The following is a 20245-nucleotide window of genomic DNA, read 5'->3' as shown; positions in this document are numbered from 1 at the left end:
CTCAATTTTTCTCCTGTAGAAAAACGGATATATGTTAAAGCCGTTCGGTGCAGATGCTCTGATATTGCATGTAAAACCTTTGCCAAAACATTACATTGGCACTCTTTTCCAATTACATTAGTAAAACTGGGTGAAACTGAAAAAAGCATTATAGGAAATTTCCAGGTTAATTTAAGTTTTGAGGACAACACTAGTGAATTTAGACTGTGAATATAGAGACTAGCAGCAAAGTTTTGTTATTGATACTGTATATTGATAAGCTAATGGCATAACAGATGTTTTAAATTTGTTGAGACCATTTAATAGATAGAAAGCATGAACAATAACAAGATTTGCACCCACCAGTACAATCCATGTACAGGCTCAATGAAAACGAGCCGGCAAGATTTTCAGTTTTGCTGTTTAAGGGCTCAATTTTGCCGTTTTGGTCTGTCATTATAGGGAATCCATTTTTCTCTTCTTGTATAATGGACAATCATTGGAATTGACCATTGTTATGTCAAATGTTGTATTAGTTGCCAAGTTGATCGAAACCCCGGCATTATTGTACCTCAATGATGAGATTTGCATGGCTTTTTCACCCCCCCCCCTTCCCCGAACCCCCGCAGAACTTGGACTGCGCTGGTTGTTTGTGTATGGGTAAATCAGCAGGAGGAAGGTTAACCAGTCTTAACACAAGGGCAAGGTCATATCACATATTGATCGAGTGAGATTATACAGTTAAAACTGTTTAAACTCTTTTGTTTTATGATGTATTTATATTGTACATGGTGTAACTGTTATAAGTATTGAATGGGGTGTAAAATTATGAAATGTCAATACAATATAAGTGTTCAAAACAAAGGATTCCGTAATAAAATGAAATAAAATAAAACCTTAAGTTTGCATTATAGTCAGCTGTACATGACCAACTGACCTGCATATTCTGTGCAATATGTGATAAAGGCTCTGTAGGGTTGGCTGACCATGATCTTGGTCAAATTTTGTTACTTGTATTTTGTCGCGGTGCAGGAAATGCGAGAATATGAGTGCATATTGTTCATGGTAGTGAGAAATGAAAATTCATGGAATGAGCCGTGTTTAGTGAATATTCATTAAAAAAAAATAATAATAATAATCATGAAAAGTACCAGAAATGGAAACTAGAAAAGTTAAAAAATTTGAGAAATTCTGTAAAATATAAATAGGTGACAATTATCGTTATAACAACTTTTAAGTTTTAAAATGTTCAAATCGAATGAACTTAGTATTACATGATTCCAAGTGATCAGACACAAAAACTGATAATCTTAATTAATTAACATATAGATTTCTTCTACCACTAAATTTACTAAATTAACTCTAATTTTAATCTGCACTAATCATTCTAATTAATAAAGGGTAGGAATTTTAAACCCTAGATATGCTGTTTTGCTATTTTTGGGTTCAGTCAATTTTGGGGATAATTTCTTGAAACTGCATGGATAATGGTAGGCAGTGGCCAAGGTGGCAGCTCTATACTTGTGGCAAAAACTGCCAGTGAAATCTACGATTTTCAACTAGTTTTAACCCTAAGCTTGCTGCCTGCTACAGCATCGACTCATGCAACCCCTTTTCTAGAATTTTTATTAAGTTTCAAGGTTTTTTATGTACATGTATGTCAGCATTAAGTTTGGTTGTATTGGTGCATAGTAGTTTAAAGAAGGAGACGATACTATTTTGAAATTAGACGGACAAGATTTATGGCACTTGACTGTAAACCATTTATTATGAAATGGTGATATTTTATAAATTTTAGAATATATTTTTAGATAATTTGTTAAATAAAAAAAGTATGAGCAGATGGTGTGTCTGGTAATTTGGTATCTGAGCGTGAGTTTGCTGAAAAAAAAGAAGAACCTGTTCCAGCAAGAGCCTCTAATATTGTAGTTTTACTCTAAATGGGAGGTCTTCCCAGATCAAAGAGGCTATCTTACACCTTGTATCAAATACTTTAAGGTACTTGACCCTGAAATTATATACTGATAACAACTTGTTACATTTAAAGTGGATATCTCTCTGAAAGACGTTGTATTTTGATATGTTTGTTCTTTCAGGCTTTATTAATTTTATCATTTGTAAAATAAAAAAGAACCAAACTGTTTTTGTATCTTAAACTACTGGCTGTTAAAAGCATGATTATCTATACAGGAAATTTGATACTTTTTTTTTACCAAATTATTGCCAGTTATTGGGGATTGTGTTTGTTATACAATTGGTTGACTGATTTGTGATTGAACAAAAAAAAGAAAAAAAAGAAAAAAATATATATATATATAGTTAAAAAAAGCCCCACCAGAATCCTCTAAAAACACCCAAAATGGCAAAATTGTTAATGTTGCAGGCTTAGTTTGACTGGTTGGGTTCATTGACGAGTTTGTTTGTTTTATTTTGTATGAAGTGACATTTAATATGCTCATCTCAGGGTAAATAGTGAGTGAAAGGGTGAAAGTCAAATAGGTTATTATTAGTTTACTTACATTTTGTCATGATTCCTTTCAATCTTATATTTCAATCTTATAACTTACTTCGCATGAACAATAAATAACTTGCGTGGCCCAAGGAAATTCCTATAAATATCCATCGGAAATTACCTGTAACATTTAATTTATGATAAGAGTGGGGCAGTCTTGTGTTTTAGGCAGATTTATATTTTTCCTAAACTTTTTCCAGTATCAACTGTTGGTCAATCACCATTATAATAGTCAATACCAAGTGAGATTCTGACCCAGAACAAAAAATATTTCTGAATTCACAATATTTTTACTTTTTAACATACTAGTGACTCTATAACCACCAGAGTTTTAAAGTGCGTTTGGGTTAAGGACTCTTGAACAAAGCTTTTAATATATGTAAGTGATACCTAATTTATGTTAATTCTACAATTGTGATGTCATTTTGTCCTACATAGCTGAATCAAATGTAAATCAGGTAATCTGTATGCTATAAACATATAGTATGGTACACATTCAGTAACATGTTAAGTAGGGCAGCATTCAAGTTTTTCTCATTTAAGGAGTTTTTATGCCCAAACAGCTTAGATGGGGGCATGAAAACAGTGGGTTCATCCTTGTTCTATGGACACTTTTCTATTACCTTGAGGAAGATACTGAGCTGTTGTTGGTTCAATGAGACGAAAAGGATTCCCAGGATTCAAGCTTCTTCGAGCTTCTTTTACGTTTTTGAAAAGTTCCTTGTTCTAAAAACACAAAAAACGGTGCATTGTGGGATGCTCTTGACCCAGTTTTGGTGTGGAAACATTCTAATGTTATATTTTTCGCACACCCTTATAGATGCTGCCGTTATTGATCGCACAACAAACATTTTTCCATTAAAGAATTCTGTTTTTTTTTCTAGAGTACTGCATAAGGTTGAGAAAGAATAGGCTGTTGTTTTCCGAGTATTTTCCAGCTCGATTTCACAATAGGAAAAAAGAAATAAAGATACTAAAATAAATGAATCTTTACACAGAAAATTAAAATAGATGAATTTAAACACGCAATTTTTAAAAATTGAGCGGATTGGTGTTTACATTATTCTTCTTCTTTAATAAAACTTTAGTATTTATTATGTTTCCAAGCTCATCTTCTTCATTAAGCTTAAGGTCAAGGTCAGTAACGGTTATTGGAGATGTTTGTACTTTTAATAAATTATATTCATGACAATAGTATTCAGAAAAAGCCGAAAGGGCAGCACTAAAAACGTGGCAATTAATTATTAAACTATTGTGAGGTATGGCAATAAATTTCCTCGTTAAAAGTGAACATTTTGATCATATCAAGGGACTAAGTAAAAACAAGTCGTAAAAATGCTTGTTTTTTTTTCCCTACAATAAGTTTTGTTAGTTTGATATTTTTGTAATTAATGGAAATCAATACACAGGATATATAATGGGAGTCATAAAAAATGTGTAAAACCTTGTGGTTTGATTTGTATATAATAAAAAACAACAACATTTCATAGCCTTGTAATGGAATGTTTGTTTTGTTGTTGTTGGTAGTTGTCATTAACCCTGAAGTTTGCATGGCGGCAGAAGTTAACATTTATGCAGTAGGTCTATTTTTCTCAGAAATCAAACTTTTAATACTTAAAAACTATCAAGGGCAGGTAGTTTGCCAGGCACTTTCGTAAAATTATCCATCACGAAAACCATTATCAAGGGCAAGTAAATCTTACAAGCACTTAAATATGTAAAATTATGTCCCCTTATCAATTTTAATTATCCTTACTATGCAGCTTTGAAAAAAGTGGAGTGTGTCCTTTATACTTAGACTGAACATTGGTTTTGTTCTTTGGTCTGGCTTTGGGTCACACTGGTTTGGCCATTATTGGCCTCTTTTCAGGATATTGTTGGCCTCTTTTTCAAGTTATTATTGGCTTCTTTTTAGGTTATTATTGGTCTCCTTTCAGGATATCATTGGCCTCTTTTTAGGTTACTTCTCTAGGAAAAATTCCTGTTTTTACAAAATCATAAAATCATCCGTGAAACTTCTTGCCCTCAAAATGTGACGATTTTTTGGTAAAGTATCTTTGGGAACTATTTTAAGGCTTTGAGCCGAGCTTTTTGATAGAATTCAAAGAGGATTTTACGAGGACATTGGGTGTTTCTCCAATCAGTGATAAACTTGTGATAGTTTTTTACATGGTAATAAAAATTATGAGGAACGAGAGCCAAATTGTAAGGATGCTAACAAAAGCAAATAATAAAGTTGCAATCGAGCAAGCTCAAAAAAACAAGCAAATTGATAAAGTGACTTTGATGGAATTTATAGTGACTATAATATTGAATACCATAAAAAATTGACTACGGTGTCTTAAAGGAATAAATGTTTTATGTTTGTGTACTGGCAGAAGGGAGGGGGGGGGGGTGCAGGGAGGGGAGCACAGGAGTAATATCTATCATTGGGAATCTTGATTCATAAAATCATAAAAAACAGAAAGCAAAATTGTTTCATGTAAAGTGAAAAGGTATTGAAGAATTTTTAATTGAGAAGGATTAGTTTTGCCGAGTATGACGTGTCCATTTTACGTTCACAAATTAACTCATTTTGACAAATATTATATATAGATAATAGACTTGCAGATAATTGTATCATTTCAAGATGTTTAAGTTTGCTTTAAGGGAATGGCCAAGTGGTTATGGCTACTGACTCAGAACTATTTACATAATTGGTCTGAATCCCACCAGGGGTTTTGGATTCTATCAAGTGAGGAAACATTATCAGCTGGCTTACAAAAAAAAATGGTTCTACACATTTGCTTGCTCTGCTTGAAATAAAGTGTGCATCATGGAGAGACACCTGGGGTCTTCAGCCACCAAAAAAAATTGCCATTTGACCAAAAACCAAGCTGACCAAAAGACCTTTTAAAAATACAGTATCGTGTTTTTTTCTAAATGGCCACATTTTAGCTAAAAATTTAAGCTCCTTGTTTAAGATGCCTCAGTTTTTACTAAAAATATTGCAGTTTAAAAAAAAAACAACATTAAAACAAATTGCTGAGAAGATGTCCAATAGAGCTTTCATTCTAAATTTTTCAATCAGTGAATTAGTATAACTTTGTATAAATAATTATTATGTAGTATATACATGTATTCAGATAAATTAATGCTTGGTGGATCCCCAAACTTCATAAACGTATGGTCATTAAATTTTGCATAGCTACATGATATTTTATTTGTTTATTTGATATAATGCATAATACAGGGCAAATGAAACATTATTACGATCATTGATCCTATAGAAAAATAGCACCGTAATTTGCTCTTAAGGGAGAGTAGTTTTTCATGATAATTCATCAATGCATGTACCCAAAATTAACATAGCTATGTTGTTTTTTTTACATTTGCAAAAGAAAATTGCTGTATCAGCAGAAATTCACTTGTTGACATTAAACCAATATTTCAGATGCTTTTATTTTACCATATATGGAAATGAAGAGGTTTTTTTTTCCCTGACAGTTGTTAAGTCTAATATTTAAAGATCAGATTCCAATTCTGCCTCCTGAGTTGGAGAGTATATTTAAAAGGGAGGTAATTGAGTAACTGTTTGCTTAATTACAGTTGTACTTTTACTAAGACAAATATCTGGAGTATGGAAACAATGTCCTTGGAGACCAGCTAGATGAAAAGTTGCAAAAAAAAAAAACAAAAAAAACAAAAACTGAGAAAATACAAGAACAAAGTAATTTGAATATGCAAAGATATATATATCAGCTTTTCTAAAACCAGTGACCTGGCTCTGAGTGGCCTGTGGCAAGAGCTGATGTAAATACTGTCAGATGATAGGCTATAACTGGAAATTTGTTTAAAATTGTAGAGGAATTAAATATATTTCTCAATGGGTAGGTGTCCCCTGTGGTTTTGAATGTGGATGAATGAAAAAACTAAAAGCATTGAAAGTAAATAAATTTAAAGCTTGAACTATTAGGATACTATATGGCATTATTTATTTAATCAGGCATGAATCAGTAGTCTTCAAAGCGCCTTTTTCTTGACTGAGGCTCCTTTGTATAAAATAGCAGGAGACGAAGTATCTCTGTATGGAAGCATACATAGGTTAATAAAAACATGATTATTTCCAGCGGTAAAATCTATAAATGTTATGTGTGTGGCCCAGTGTTTATTTATTTAGGAGTTGTTTTTTTCCCCCATCTTAATTCTATAAGATGGAACTCTTTTGATTAGAATCATCAACACATAAAGATGTGCAGATTTATAAAGCATAGCTAGGAAAACTTAGCAGCAATGTTTCTGTTTCGTTGTGTTATCAATTATGTAGGGAGAGGTAGTTGATGCTCAAACATTTTCGAGACAGAATGATATTTAAAATGGACTGTTAAAATTCATGGTAATTCAAGCGATTTATCTCTTTCCATTATCTGATACTTAACTTATATCTGATATGAATGAGAGCCTGTATAACTTTTGGTCAGTGCGGTTAAAAAATTATTATTCAATGTATAGTACAGTAGCTCAACAGTTGTCCTTGTGCACTTTACAAAGGGCCAGAGCGTGTTCTTGGCAACTACGCGAAATACGCAGGTTTTGTGTGTCCAGTACTGTTACAATAATGCCAAGAGAGTAAAATGCTCTTATTAATGAAAATATGAGCCATGACAAAACCAACAGCATGGAGTCTGATCAGGATCCATGCTGTTCGCTAACAAACTGTATTACAAATAGAGAAACTGATAGTGAACAGCATGGATCCTGATCAGACTGTGCGGATGTGTTGGCTGGTCTGGATCCATGCTGGTCGCAAATGCATTTCGTTGGTTTTGTCATGATGCGGCTCATATCATTAATTTAATCCTTTCGCCCTCCTATGCAAGAGATTCATTAGTGTTGTCTGATCATGGTCTGCACCATTCAGTCCAAACTTACTTAGAAAATTTCCGTAAAATGAGACCCGTTCTGGTTCAGATTTTAGGGGTAAAGGTTAAATATTTGCAGGTTTAAGCCACTGCAACGGAAAAATTGTGAATGCTAAAACTTTTTTTTTCCATCGTCAATTTTGCAAGGATTTTGTCATAACAGTAATAACTAAGACCTTTCTTTAACTGTAGTATAATGCTATCATTTTCTATATCATTTTCTATATCATTTTCTATAAATTGAAAGCTGAAAATTAATTCATAGCTTTGTCGGCATAATTATTTCTGAAAAAAATATCACATGTTTACAAAGCTGTTGCCATTATTTTTCCATTTCAGATATATATATATCACACATTTTTCTATCGATATTTCAGTTGGCTTTATAGTCTGGTCTTTAAATCCGTGGTTTGGTTTTGTGGTGTTTTCTTATACTGCAATATTTGTCCAAGTTGTAGAGTCATCCCAATCCACTTCATACACTGGTTACTGGTTAGATCTCTTTCTGAGAACATTACAAGCCATTACAACAATCATGTGCTTGGAGTCAGTAGCAATTTCATGTCAGTATAAATTAGTGGCAGGATTAGATTTTATGTCAGTATGAATTATGTAACTGGATGGGATTTACTGTGAGTAAAGAATGTAGGGAATGGGATATCATGTTAGTATAAATTATGGGACAGGATGGGGATTTAATGTCAGTTAAATACTATAAGTGTATGAAATATTATGGCAGTATAAATTATGGGACATGACAGGATTTAATCTTAGTTAAATACTATAACTGTATAGAATATCATGTCAATATAAATTATGGGACAAGGTGATATTTAATGTCAGTAAAATAATTTAAGTGTATGGGATATCATGTCAGTATAAATTAAAGGAACATGACAGGGTTTAATCTTAGTTAAATACTATAACTGTATAGAATATCATGTCATTTTAAATTATGGGACAGTAAATTAATGTAAGTGTTCGGGATATCATGTCAATATAAATTATGGGACAAGGTGGGATTTAATGTCAGTAAAATAATATAAGTGCATGGGATTTGATGTCTGTAAAATGTCAGTCTCTATACTGGTGGCAATGTCTTTTCATATTTGGTTTGAGCAGGATATAAGTCTTTAAGAGAGACTGTAAAACACATTAGTATTTTACTCTACTGCAAATCTTTGCTCTGGTATGGGTGATATAAGTTTATGATGTTACGTCTGTCAGTCTTCTGAAAAGATTTTTGGATGAACCGGTATTTATAAATGTTATAAAGGTTGTTTTCACGGTAGATTAAACAAGAATAGTTATGTTTTTTTTACCAATAATGGTTCTTTCAGCATCACTGAAGCTAATGTTTTAATTTGAGCGTTCCATTTGTAATCACTTAGGTGAAAATAATTGATAACTATATAAAGTGCCCTGGCTTGTTGTTTTTGTTTGTTTTGTTCTATTTTTTTTTTAATTGATGATTTAAGTCGGTTTGTCAGTTAGTAACAGTAGCAGCAATAAAGAAAAAACATTGATGACGCAGATAAAAGTAAAATAACCAAAAAGAGCCTCGTTTAAAAAGACATTTTTCACATCGTAATAAATTATAAATGACGTAAAAAAAAAACAATAAAAATCATGAATATATAAACGTGTCACCATGAATAAGGTGACAGTTATACACAAGGTTTAATTAAGGTTTCCACATTAATTTTCAGTTAATTGCCTTTGTTAAGTTTAAACCATTCTACGTCCCTATAAAGTATAAGAACATCTTGTAACCCTACACATTAAAGTTAAACACTGAAAATACGAACAAGAAAAAACTGCAGATTTAGCTATCATCGGGTTTATGAAATTCATTTTTGTTTCAAGTTTAAGGCAAACACTCCCATTCATAAGTTTTTTTTTTTTTCATATGCTCTAACTTCAAAAATGGGGAGCATTCTGTGTGTCCATCCGTCTGTATCCAAGAAATTCAAATTTTTATGTTTTAGGCTTTTTGACCTCAGTGGGATCTCTTTAACCCTTTCCCCCATGAGCATATTTGTGAAAAATGGCCATTTTCACTGAAAAGCCTCCTCTTACAAGTTCAAACTGCTATGAAAAATGCTTCAATACTAAATCAAACTTGGCACAAATGTTGACTGGACCATTGCCTTTTGTAACGACAATGCTCAGTCTTAAATTTCCTGTTACCGGATGGCAACAAGGGGACATCTCAAAAATTGCAAAAATCACTATTTTGCCTCGATTTTTTCCATCAAAATTTATTTTCAAAGTGCTGGAACTTCTCAAGGGATTGAGATAGAGTCAAAGGCTTTTCAGCGTTGGTTACACCTTACCTTATGATTGACCTGGGTCATTTTAAGCCTCTCACAAGTCCGAAATTTTCTGGCGATGAGGGGGGATTTCGCCCCCCTTCAAACCCCCAAACGAAGGGGGCACATCCCCCTTCTGGCAAACCCCCTGATGTATCTTTTGGACTGGGGGGGGCGGTGCCTAAAAAGTGCTCACTTTTTTTTAAGCAACATTTCTCAAATTGAAAACGTGTTTGGGGCCCAAAAAAATAGGACATTTTTCACTATTTTCAGGCCTAAAAAAAAAGGGGGGGGGGTTGAAAGTGCGTTTTTCGGCGTATATATGAGGTAAAGGGTTAAATGCGATATGGTAAATATTTACTTCATTTAAAAAAAAACAATTATTTGCATAGATTTAAAATAATACTTACATTGGCTTAAATATACAAATAATAGTCCAGCTTCATTATGAGACATTATTTAGCTTCGTAAAAAATAAATTTGTAGAAATTTTTGTACAAGAAGTCTTCGATTGTTTTAATGTACAGGAAATGGTTTTACAGTTCTTGTTAATTGACGACTGACTAATTCAGCTGCAAAATATTATCACAATGTTTTTTAACCTGTTATCTATTTTTTTCAGCCTTTTTTCAGGAAATAAACTTTGTGTCTTATGATTTAAAGTTCCTGTCTTCAGATAGACAAAAAAATAGCATTCTTGTACAACTTTTTTTTATGTACAGTCATTTAGTTATATGTAACAAACATATGCTGCATATTTTAAATGCTTATTAAGCAGCATGTGACAGAAAAATTGTTTGGTCTAATACTACGATGAGGTATAAGTCTTATGGTAAACAAAATGGATGCAATTTAAGATTACAGGACTCTGTTGACAGGTGGTTTAAGTTTCGGGAAGCAAATCCACTGTGAGTTCCAAACAGGGACTTTGGATTTCAATTAAAATGGAAGGAGGTAGATAAGGGGAAATTGTTGGGTTCACTATTGGGTGCCCGATCATGCCTGAAAAATACTGGAAATTCATTATCATTTTGTGGGGCACTAATTTTTTGTGGTTTTTTGTGGATACCCGTAGGTCAGAATTTAGAAGTATCCACATCTGGTGTTTAATATGGCGAAGACATGATTGAACAAGCCTAAGGGTTCTCAAATTTTTGTGATTAACCTGGTTAACTGATCTATGAAAAATGCTTGACTTTCAACACTGTAGGCCCTAATCCTACAAGTGATATAATTAATTCTGTCATATAAGACTTACTCCAAAATTTAGAATATTTTTGGATTTTCCCAGCTAATTCGGGGGTACAAACACACTTTTACAGTTGCAGTGCCAAAAATAAGCACAACAGGTTAACTTATCTGTTGTGACCGATAGTGCAACAGTAAAAGTTTGTTTTTATGGGTGGATGGGGGATTATCTTGGAAAAACCCACATTTGCCTGGCTCCAAATAACATCTATTGGGTGCCAGTATGCTAAAAAATAATGTTTAACGTGAAAATATTGAAATGCTAAACTTGACAAGAAACTGTAATTTAATTCAATGGAAAAAGATTATCAGCATAGACTTTATTCAGAATGTTTGGCTTTGACATACCTGTGTTTTAAGAGTACCTATGTAGTTGTGACATCTTGATGTACATATGGGATATAAGAATAGGAAATTTGGCGCAGAGAAAAGGAAGGTGACGGGGTTATGACATAATCTGCTTGTTTAATGATCTACCCAGTGTACCCTCTTAGATGTTCTTTGCTATAGAGGAAAATGCAAGCTCCGATGCTTGCTCACACTGCTATTCCGCTATCAACATTGGATAAACATAGGATGTAAATTGCGGAGTTGATAAGATACCGGAAAATTCAGTTATACCGTGTAATCATCACCTTTCAATAAAAAAACTGCAAAAATTTCATCAAGTTTGCAGGCAAATCCGCAGGTTAAAAATTCTTTACGCTGTTTAGCAATTGGTTAAGAAAGATAACCTAAATAGGTGACCTTAAATGTTCGATAACATGTTTTGTGTAAAGAATCATTGACCCAGGAATTTCGTTCTCAACAAGTGATTGACATTTGATACTAAACAAGCACTTCTAATGGATAAACTTGATTCTTCATTTGTTGAAGGTCAATGGAAATTGCTGGCGGATTATTCCGCTTTATAAACTTTATTTTGAAATACAATGACCTTAGGTTTAGTAATTATTTCTCAACAATAATTGAATTGTTAGAGCTATACTTTAAGTAACATTTAAAATAATGTGGATCAAATTGGGGGAAAAAGTAATCTAGATCTACATTTTTTTAGATTGGAAAATGTTTTGAACATTTTTATACCTCTTGTAAAACACTCCGTATCTAATTTATTATATTCATATATATTTAAAACAATGAAGGTTAGATTTATAAAATTGTATAGCTTGATCAAGATGTGAATTCTTATTTGCTCCACACATTCAGTAACCACAGCACATATTTAATAGTTTTGTTTTGAGAAAAAAAATGAATTTTAATATTTTAAGAAATGTTAACATATTCACAGTCATGTGATATGGAATATGTAGCAGATTTTCAGGGTTTATTTAATATAAAAATTGTTTCTTGATGCAACCTGCTTTTAGCTGTTTGTTAAAGTTTTGAGCATTTTATTCGGTATTTGTATGTCTTTAATACCTTTATAAATATGTTTTAAATGCATAATGTTGCATTAATCTGTTCATAGAGACCGGTGTGTATAAATTGTAAAGGTGGTCTGATTCTTCAGATGGTCTCTTGTATGAAATGAAACATTATTGACTTATGAGACTTTGTTCCGTTACTTAAGGATTCTGTGCATTGTTAAGTTAAACGGCAAATATTGCAAGCTAGGTTCATGAAATGACGCATCCAGCAGGTTCACCTTTCATATCTATTCAAAGCAATTATAGTATTTGCTGGACATAATTGACAGTGTTCAAAGGACAAAATTATTCAATTTAGTGGTATTTCAAAATTAAGTTTCCTGTTGGGGAAAAAAAAATATTTCATAAAGATGCATTAAATGAATTGAAATTTCAAATTATGATATCTTGAAAATATAAAGAAGAAAAAAATGATTAAGTTGTTATATGATAATAAAATAATTACATAACGCATGGATGATCTCTTTTTGCATCAAGTATTGGCCTCAGTCATGGTTTTTTTCTTCGATACCCAGAAGTTCAATTAGTTTGAACTAGATGAACTACGGGAAAAATGTGAATGAGAAAAATAGAAACCAATGTAATTAGATGAATGGTGTACCGGAGATGTAGACTGATATCAGGCTATTTCCTATACCATTCATTGTGTGGTTGTTTTTTTGGCGGGATTTCTCATTGATACTGGCGTATGTGAGATCCTGTAAAGGTACGGGATAGGACAGTATTGACACAGTCGTTCTGTATTTATCATAAGGTTAATTTACCTTTTTTAACCAGGTTGTAAAGCCGATTTTAGAGAAATGTTATAGGTTTTCTACATGACATTTAGCTGTTTTTGTAGATTAATAAAGACCACCCAATACTCCAGCATGGTTGTTTGTTTATTATATGGCAAATTTGACTGATTACTGATCTCTACTTTTGAACATAATTTATGAATTATTTCTTTTGATGACACTCTTTGGTACGAAATTAAAATCTTACAAAAGTTTTTGTTCTATGTTTTATGTTTGTATTACTTTTGACACTTTTGAAGTAGTTTTCCTTTAATTAAAATACATAATTATTGGATATTTTTTTTTTTCTTCTTGTATGATTTTGAAGTATTTCATCGTGACACCTTTTGTGTTGAGGTGCATTTTCTCACGAAAATATCGAAATGTAATATAAGCTTAGTACACAGTGTTGTTAAGTCAATAGTATTAGCTAGTTTTTAAGCCAAGCTGCTAATAAATTATTTATTGACATTTCTGTCATGAATATTCAACTTTATGCTGTCCGTGTTATGAAAGAGTACTTCAGGCTTAATGAAAGTATTGCAAAAGCTATATTACAAAAATTGGGTGTACTTTCTTTTTATTTGACATATGTATATATATTGCTATATATGAAACCACGCAAACCCGTCTCTGCTACCAATTTTTACCTGGAAAAGTAATATAGGCTCAGATTTATATCCCTGTAAAGTCGTAGAATTTTGATATTTGAGAAAAAAATATGTTTTGAACATGAATGAGAAAGCTTCAATTGAAATTTTCTACAAATTTGAAATTCCTCGACAATTTTGCAGTAATTAAAATTCAAATAATGCTGTCTTATTACTGGTATAAAATTTTTAATACAAAAACATCTTACTGGAAATGAACAATCTATCAACATTGGTTATGAAGTAATAAGATTAAATGACTTCTTATCCAGTTACCTCACTGGCGTGGGTTCGATCCCCGGGAGATGCTTTGGTAGTTTAGCATGGAGGAAGGTAATCTAGTACTGGTGTAACTTTCCAGGAACAATGGTTAGGAAACTATCCGCCTAATGACTGAAATACTGTTGAGGAAAGGCGTAAAATGAAACAAACAAACAAACATTGTGTTTAAACTGTGTGCCTGTTTGCTAAGAAGCTTGCACATTAAAATAGAGAAAAATAAGAATCTGCTGTAATATAAATAGAGAAAATAAGAAGCCTGCTGGATTAGGCCTTTGCATTGCAATTCCAGTCTGTCAGACCTAATTCGATACTGTTGTGTGTACAAATTAAATGTTTTGTTATTAAAATGGGCAACGTTTAAATGTTCTGAATTCAAGGCTTATATTGTTCCGACAAGTGCTCAATATGTAATCATTCTTTTATTTACAGGACGATGGCGCCTCTCAGAGATGCCGTGCAAAGTAAGCTCTCCATTTAACCCTGATCTGGCCTCTGCCTTTCTGGAGGCGGAGATTCTCCCTACCTCGGGATGCATGACCAACGCAACATCTAGAAAATCAGGCGCTGAAATTCATGTAATAAATTACCAAGGAAGCAAAGAACAGAATGTTGAACTGCTATTGAATGACTTTGAGAAAAAAGGTTGGTTCTTTGTTAATTTGATTAAGTTTAAAAAATTAATAAGACCATATCCTTTAAAATTAACCCTTATCAAGCTATACTATCTAAAATAGCTGAAGCTTTAATTATGCCATTGAAACATTTCCATTTATTTGACAAAAGTTCCTTTGGTCAGTGGGATACAAGAATAAATTTATTACTTTTTAGCTCGACTATTCGAAGAATATGAGAGCTATTGTAGTCGCCCCGGCGTCGGCGTCAGCATCCGCGTCGGCGTCTGCGTTGGTTAAAGTTTTTTGTAAAGTCAAATATCTCAATTGTTACTTGAGATATTCAATTGAAACTTACAATACTTATTTATAGTAACAAGGTACATCATATTGACAAGTTGGATAACTCTGCCTACAATATTGACAGAATTATGCCCCTTTTTAACTTAGAAATTTTGGTTAAAGTTTTTTTGTAAAGTCAAATATCTCAGTTATTGCTTGAGATATTCAATTGAAATTTAAAATACTTTTTTATAGTAACAAGGTTCATCAGTTTGCAAAATTGCATAACTCTGCCGGCAATATTTGCAGAATTATTTGCCCCTTTGAAACTTAGAAATTTTGGTTAAACGTTAAAGGTCTTCAAAGATATTTACTTGAAACTTTACACATGCACTTAGGGTCATAATTTGAGGGTCATAATTGTATGTCACTGACCAAGTTCCATAACTCTATCTTGCATTAAGGCTGATTCATATCCCCTTTTCTACTTAGTCTCTTTGATAATGTTTACATGCAAGTTTTACATATCTCAATAACTATTAAAGATATTTATTTAAAACTTCACATATGCATTTAGGGTCATAATTGTAGGTCACTGACAAAGATCCATAATTCTATCTTGCATTCAGGCTGATTTTTCTCCCCTTTTTCAACTTAGAAATTCATGGTAAAGTTTTGCTTGTAAGCTGTTATCTCAATAACTACTGAAGGGTTTGTGCCTTTTTTGGGACAATTTTATGCATTCATAATAATAAAGCAGTGATTTACTTGATAAAACATCTTAATAACATAAGCGTTTGTACCTTTTCTGTCAAATTTATGTATTCATAGGTAATTAGTATTATTATACTCAATAAAACACCCTTGTGACATTACCTTCCGAATAGTCAAGCCAATACTGTATAATTAGACTATCTCTAAGGCCTATAACATGAATTTATATAAAAAAAATTAGCCCTTTTGTGAACTTAAAAAATTTAACATTATCAAGGCTCTTTTACTATCAAGCACTTAGAATAGTCGAGCGTGCTGTCCTACCGACAGCTCTTGTTATATATAAATTCAAAAGGGAGATCCTTAAAAATTGATGTTGTCTGCCCATCTCCCTGTTGTGATCCATGTATTTATTTTATTTTTTCCAAATTTAATAAAACTGGGCATAACTGTAACTTTGAGTAGGAAAATGAGGTGCATTTAATCCACCTTGGGGTCATTGAGTTATGGCCCTTTGTTAGATAAAAACAGGCATTTTTTAAAGCAAAATTTTTGTTTTTGGCAAGAATTTTTACAAGTGCTTGGTTAAATTTCTAAATGATAGTAAGAAAATGATGTTTATGTGAAACATACTGTATAATGTTTTAGTGTTAGTTTTTGGTTTTTGGGATCTGGGTAAAGTCTGATTCCAATCAAAAGTTTAAATTAATTGATGTACATCTCAGAATACAAGTGCCATGGGAGATAGTATTTAAATTATGTTCATTCTTGAAAATGAATTTGATAAATTGAACATTAAAAGTTTCCTACTTCACTGCTTATGAATTTAATAATAGTCACTAATGTATTATAAATGAGTGACCATATGACATTTATTATACACATTGTCAAAATGAGCCGCGTCATGACAAAACCAACATAATGGGTTTGCGACCAGCATGGATCCAGACCAGTCTGATCAGGATCCATGCTGTTCGCTTACAAACCCTATTACAAGTAGAGAAACTGATAGCCAACAGCATGGATCCTGATCAGACTGGGCGGATGCGCAGGCTGGTCTGGATCCATGCTGGTCGCAAACCCATTATGTTGGTTTTGTCATGACACGGCTCAAATAATATCTTAATGTTGTTTTTATCTCAAAGGACATCCTAGCTTTACTATAGGAGCTTAATTTTGCTTGACAATTGCTTATTTCTTGTGGATTTTATATCGATACCAATTCAATTTCACTTATATTTTGAGGTACATAACACTAAGAGAAGCCTTAATCAAGTACTTTTGTAGCATATGGCATAATATATGGGATATCAATTCAGTTAATTTGCTTGTCCCCCATGGGATGACTTTCACCCCACTCATGGTCGCCCACCATTATGGTGCTATTGAATTGTACCACCAGGTCTTTTAGGTATCAATTAAAACTTGGCTGGCAAGTAGTAAATTTGTTTTGCTCATTACAAAAAATAGCAGTGTATAATTCTAGTGGGATTACAAGAGCAGACTTGCTCCACCAGTATAAAGCCAGGCCAGTCTGTACTTCCATGCAGTCTGAGACTCGGGCCAGGGTCTATACTGATGGTTTGGTCAGTATATTGAAATCCCTTAAAGTGAATTGGTCTATAATGGAAGGTTTGTGTTACAATAAGTAATTACGTTGATAGTATTTAGTATTAGACATAAAAACAAACCACAAAAAAATTATACATAGATGTTTTTGGTGACTGTGAGATACAGGATCTGATATTACATATATTTGTATAGCAGAAAATAAATTGTTGTAAACAAAATATTTTTATTCATCAGACGAATGTTCATACTAAATCACTTAGAACTTTATCAACATTTTTTTCTTTCAAGTAATATTTCATAAGAATATCCAAATGATACATTTCTATAGTTTTTATCAATATTTGAAACACTTAATACGGAAAAATGTACCCATTGAAGACCAATTCCCTTTAAACTACCCTAAACTACCCTTGTATGGCATTCTTCTTGTTTTTCTTATTCATTGTTATTAGTAATGGATTAATAAGATGAGAAAGTTACTAGTAATAGATTCTAAAGGCTAACCCAGCAGAATTACAGCAGATTTGGGTGATCAATATCTCTATTAAGAAACACGGCCTAGTTACATGGCAAGTATGCAAAGCTGGGATATTTCTTCTGCATGGTTGTTATGGAATAAAATGACAAATTATTGTTTAAATACAACTTATTTTTTGATGGGTTTCGTTTTTTTTTTCCCAGATAAAATGAGAATGTGTATTAATATATGTATTGATAATGATTTCATCAAGTTATTCTAAGTGATTGACGAAAGACTTTCCTATGACACTAGTAAAAATTGAGGCGTCAGTCAGGCTGCATGTCCTGTCCAGTCTGACCGGACTTTTTACTGTTGACTGTGTAGCGAGCGCATGAAAAAAAAAGCGGGGGAAATTGGGTCAAGTTTACACTTCTGTTTGTCACTGCACTGCCGGTTCAATGCAGAGGTTTCATTTTGGTGCCAAAGATAGTTGGTGATATGCCAGTACAGGGAATTTAGCTGCGATTTTACCATTCAGGGAGGGGCAAATTTTTCCGGATGGTTTGATAATCTCAACGTTCCGGGCTATTTCATTTCATTTAGGATGACAATGGACTAGTGGGTTTACCCTTAATATGCTAGATATCTTAAATGAACTTGTCCATCAAACAATTTGGACTAAGCCATACATCAATTTTAAGGAGAATTTCAAAAGAAATACTGACTGACTATCGAATAGTGCTGACTGATTTGAGCTGTTGGATCTTAGTTTCTGCGCCCTGGCTGCATTTTCAGTTATTTGCCATCAGGCTAAAGGTTACTTGTAACAGTTCAGAGGTTATTTCAAAAGAAGTTTAGAACTTTGTTAGTTTAAAAAACAACAAACGTATTCATGTATGTAGAAAATAAACTGATATTTTTTAATATTCTTGAGATATCTTTATTTGATAGAATCTTTATTAAGTTCATTGGCCACAAAATTAAGTGGTTTCATATAAAATATAGATTTTATTACCTTTGATATTTTCGATAACAAAAAATCTGAATTTTATTGATTATTTAAGAAAAAAACTATTGCCATAATAAAAGTTTGGGCAAAATAATGTAGAATGCACTTTGTCTTCTATATCTTTGAATGGAATGGGATTTAAGGCGCATTTTGTGTCAGAAATGAATTCATTTTTTCTTCTTTAAACATGAATTTTTTAACGTTTAAATAGTGAATTTTAGACAATATTAGATACTTATCACCTGAAGAACTTTAAGTGATAAATGTGAAAGAGTTTGTTATATAAGTAGTAAAATATAAACAAAGTAGTATTTTGACTTCCATACAAAATACCAATTCACTATAACTGTACTAATTGCCAAACAGCAACAGATGAAAAAGAAAGTTTAGGTACTTTTTGGAAACTCTAGCAGAACATGTGCAACAAACATAAAAAGCTTTTGAGAAATAAAAATAAAAGTATTTCTGAGGCATAATGGGCCTTTAAAACTCTGAATAATATCTTATTATTGGCTGTTAAGATTTTGTATGCGTTTCTATTTTTTCACAACCATGAATTCATTTGTATCATCACAAAATGGCATCAAATGATATTTTAAGGTCACTAATCAAGACCCATAACTCTTTAACAGGTTATTTTTGTACTGAATTGTTCCCCTTTGTAAAACTTAAATTTTTTTTTTCAAGACTCTTACAGTACCATCAAACTTAATGGAATAATTGAGAGTGTGTTGACAAATTTACAGCTCTTATTATACTTCGTACAAAAAATTGATTATTGATATGCGAAGAATCCTCCCTTGAGCTCACATAAATTTCATTATTTACAATAATTATGCTGAAAAAAAGCTACTGATTTGTCAAGAAATAATTGCAAGAAATTGTGATATTATTATAATAGTTTAGACGGACTGTTGTTTCTTTCAGGTTTTGATGAACCGTTTGTGATCATTCTCTCTTCCAATGTTACTGTATACTGGCAAATACGTCTACGGCAAAATCCGAAAAATCTTGGAAAACACACCTTTGTGGTAAGTACAGATAAGTGGCATAGGCCTGATGTAATTTATGGTTGGTTTCATGCGTATGTGGCATGTATCAATAAATATTTTGCAAACTACTACAAATAGTGGATAGATTGTAGGAGAAAAACCAAATGTTATTAATATGTTTGAACTTCCATATTGAAATTATTTTGCAAAAGTCTTCTTTGAAGAGAATGTGATAATAGCTGTATAATGCAATAGTTGTTGTTTCAATGGAAAAAAATTATACTATAAGTTGTAAGCCATGAGTTACAAAACTATGGTACCTCAGACTGTAGAGATTTATATACAAGAATATATAAGAATTATGTAGAACTGATAAAATTGTAGAATATTTGTGGCCTAAAAACCACACCTAAGAAATTAAACAGTTTTTGTTTGGCCTAATAGTTTCCTAAAGGAAGATAGTTTCCTAAGATTTAGAAAAGCCTGCTTTGTTATTTTGTGATAAAATACAAAAT

General features: G+C 32.4%; 1 protein-coding gene across 1 annotated transcript in view; it reads left to right on the top strand.

The window, feature by feature from the left end:
• The window catches only part of LOC132716114 (uncharacterized), a 37560-nt gene extending 17684 nt beyond the window's left edge, over nt 1–19876 (top strand). Inside the window, exons 3-4 of the mRNA XM_060699291.1 lie at nt 14520–14732; nt 19666–19876. Coding sequence (XP_060555274.1) covers nt 14520–14732; nt 19666–19868 — 416 coding nt within the window. The 3' untranslated portion in view covers nt 19869–19876. The remainder of the gene's footprint in view (nt 1–14519; nt 14733–19665) is intronic.
• The last annotated feature ends 369 nt before the right edge of the window (nt 19877–20245 follow it).

This window comes from Ruditapes philippinarum, unplaced genomic scaffold (assembly GCF_026571515.1).
Source record: "Ruditapes philippinarum isolate M1 unplaced genomic scaffold, ASM2657151v2 ctg87_1_1_1_1, whole genome shotgun sequence".
Taxonomy (NCBI): Eukaryota; Metazoa; Mollusca; class Bivalvia; order Venerida; family Veneridae; genus Ruditapes; species Ruditapes philippinarum.
The sequence above is the reverse complement of the archived record's forward strand: the minus strand, read 5'-3'. Positions and strand labels throughout refer to the sequence as shown.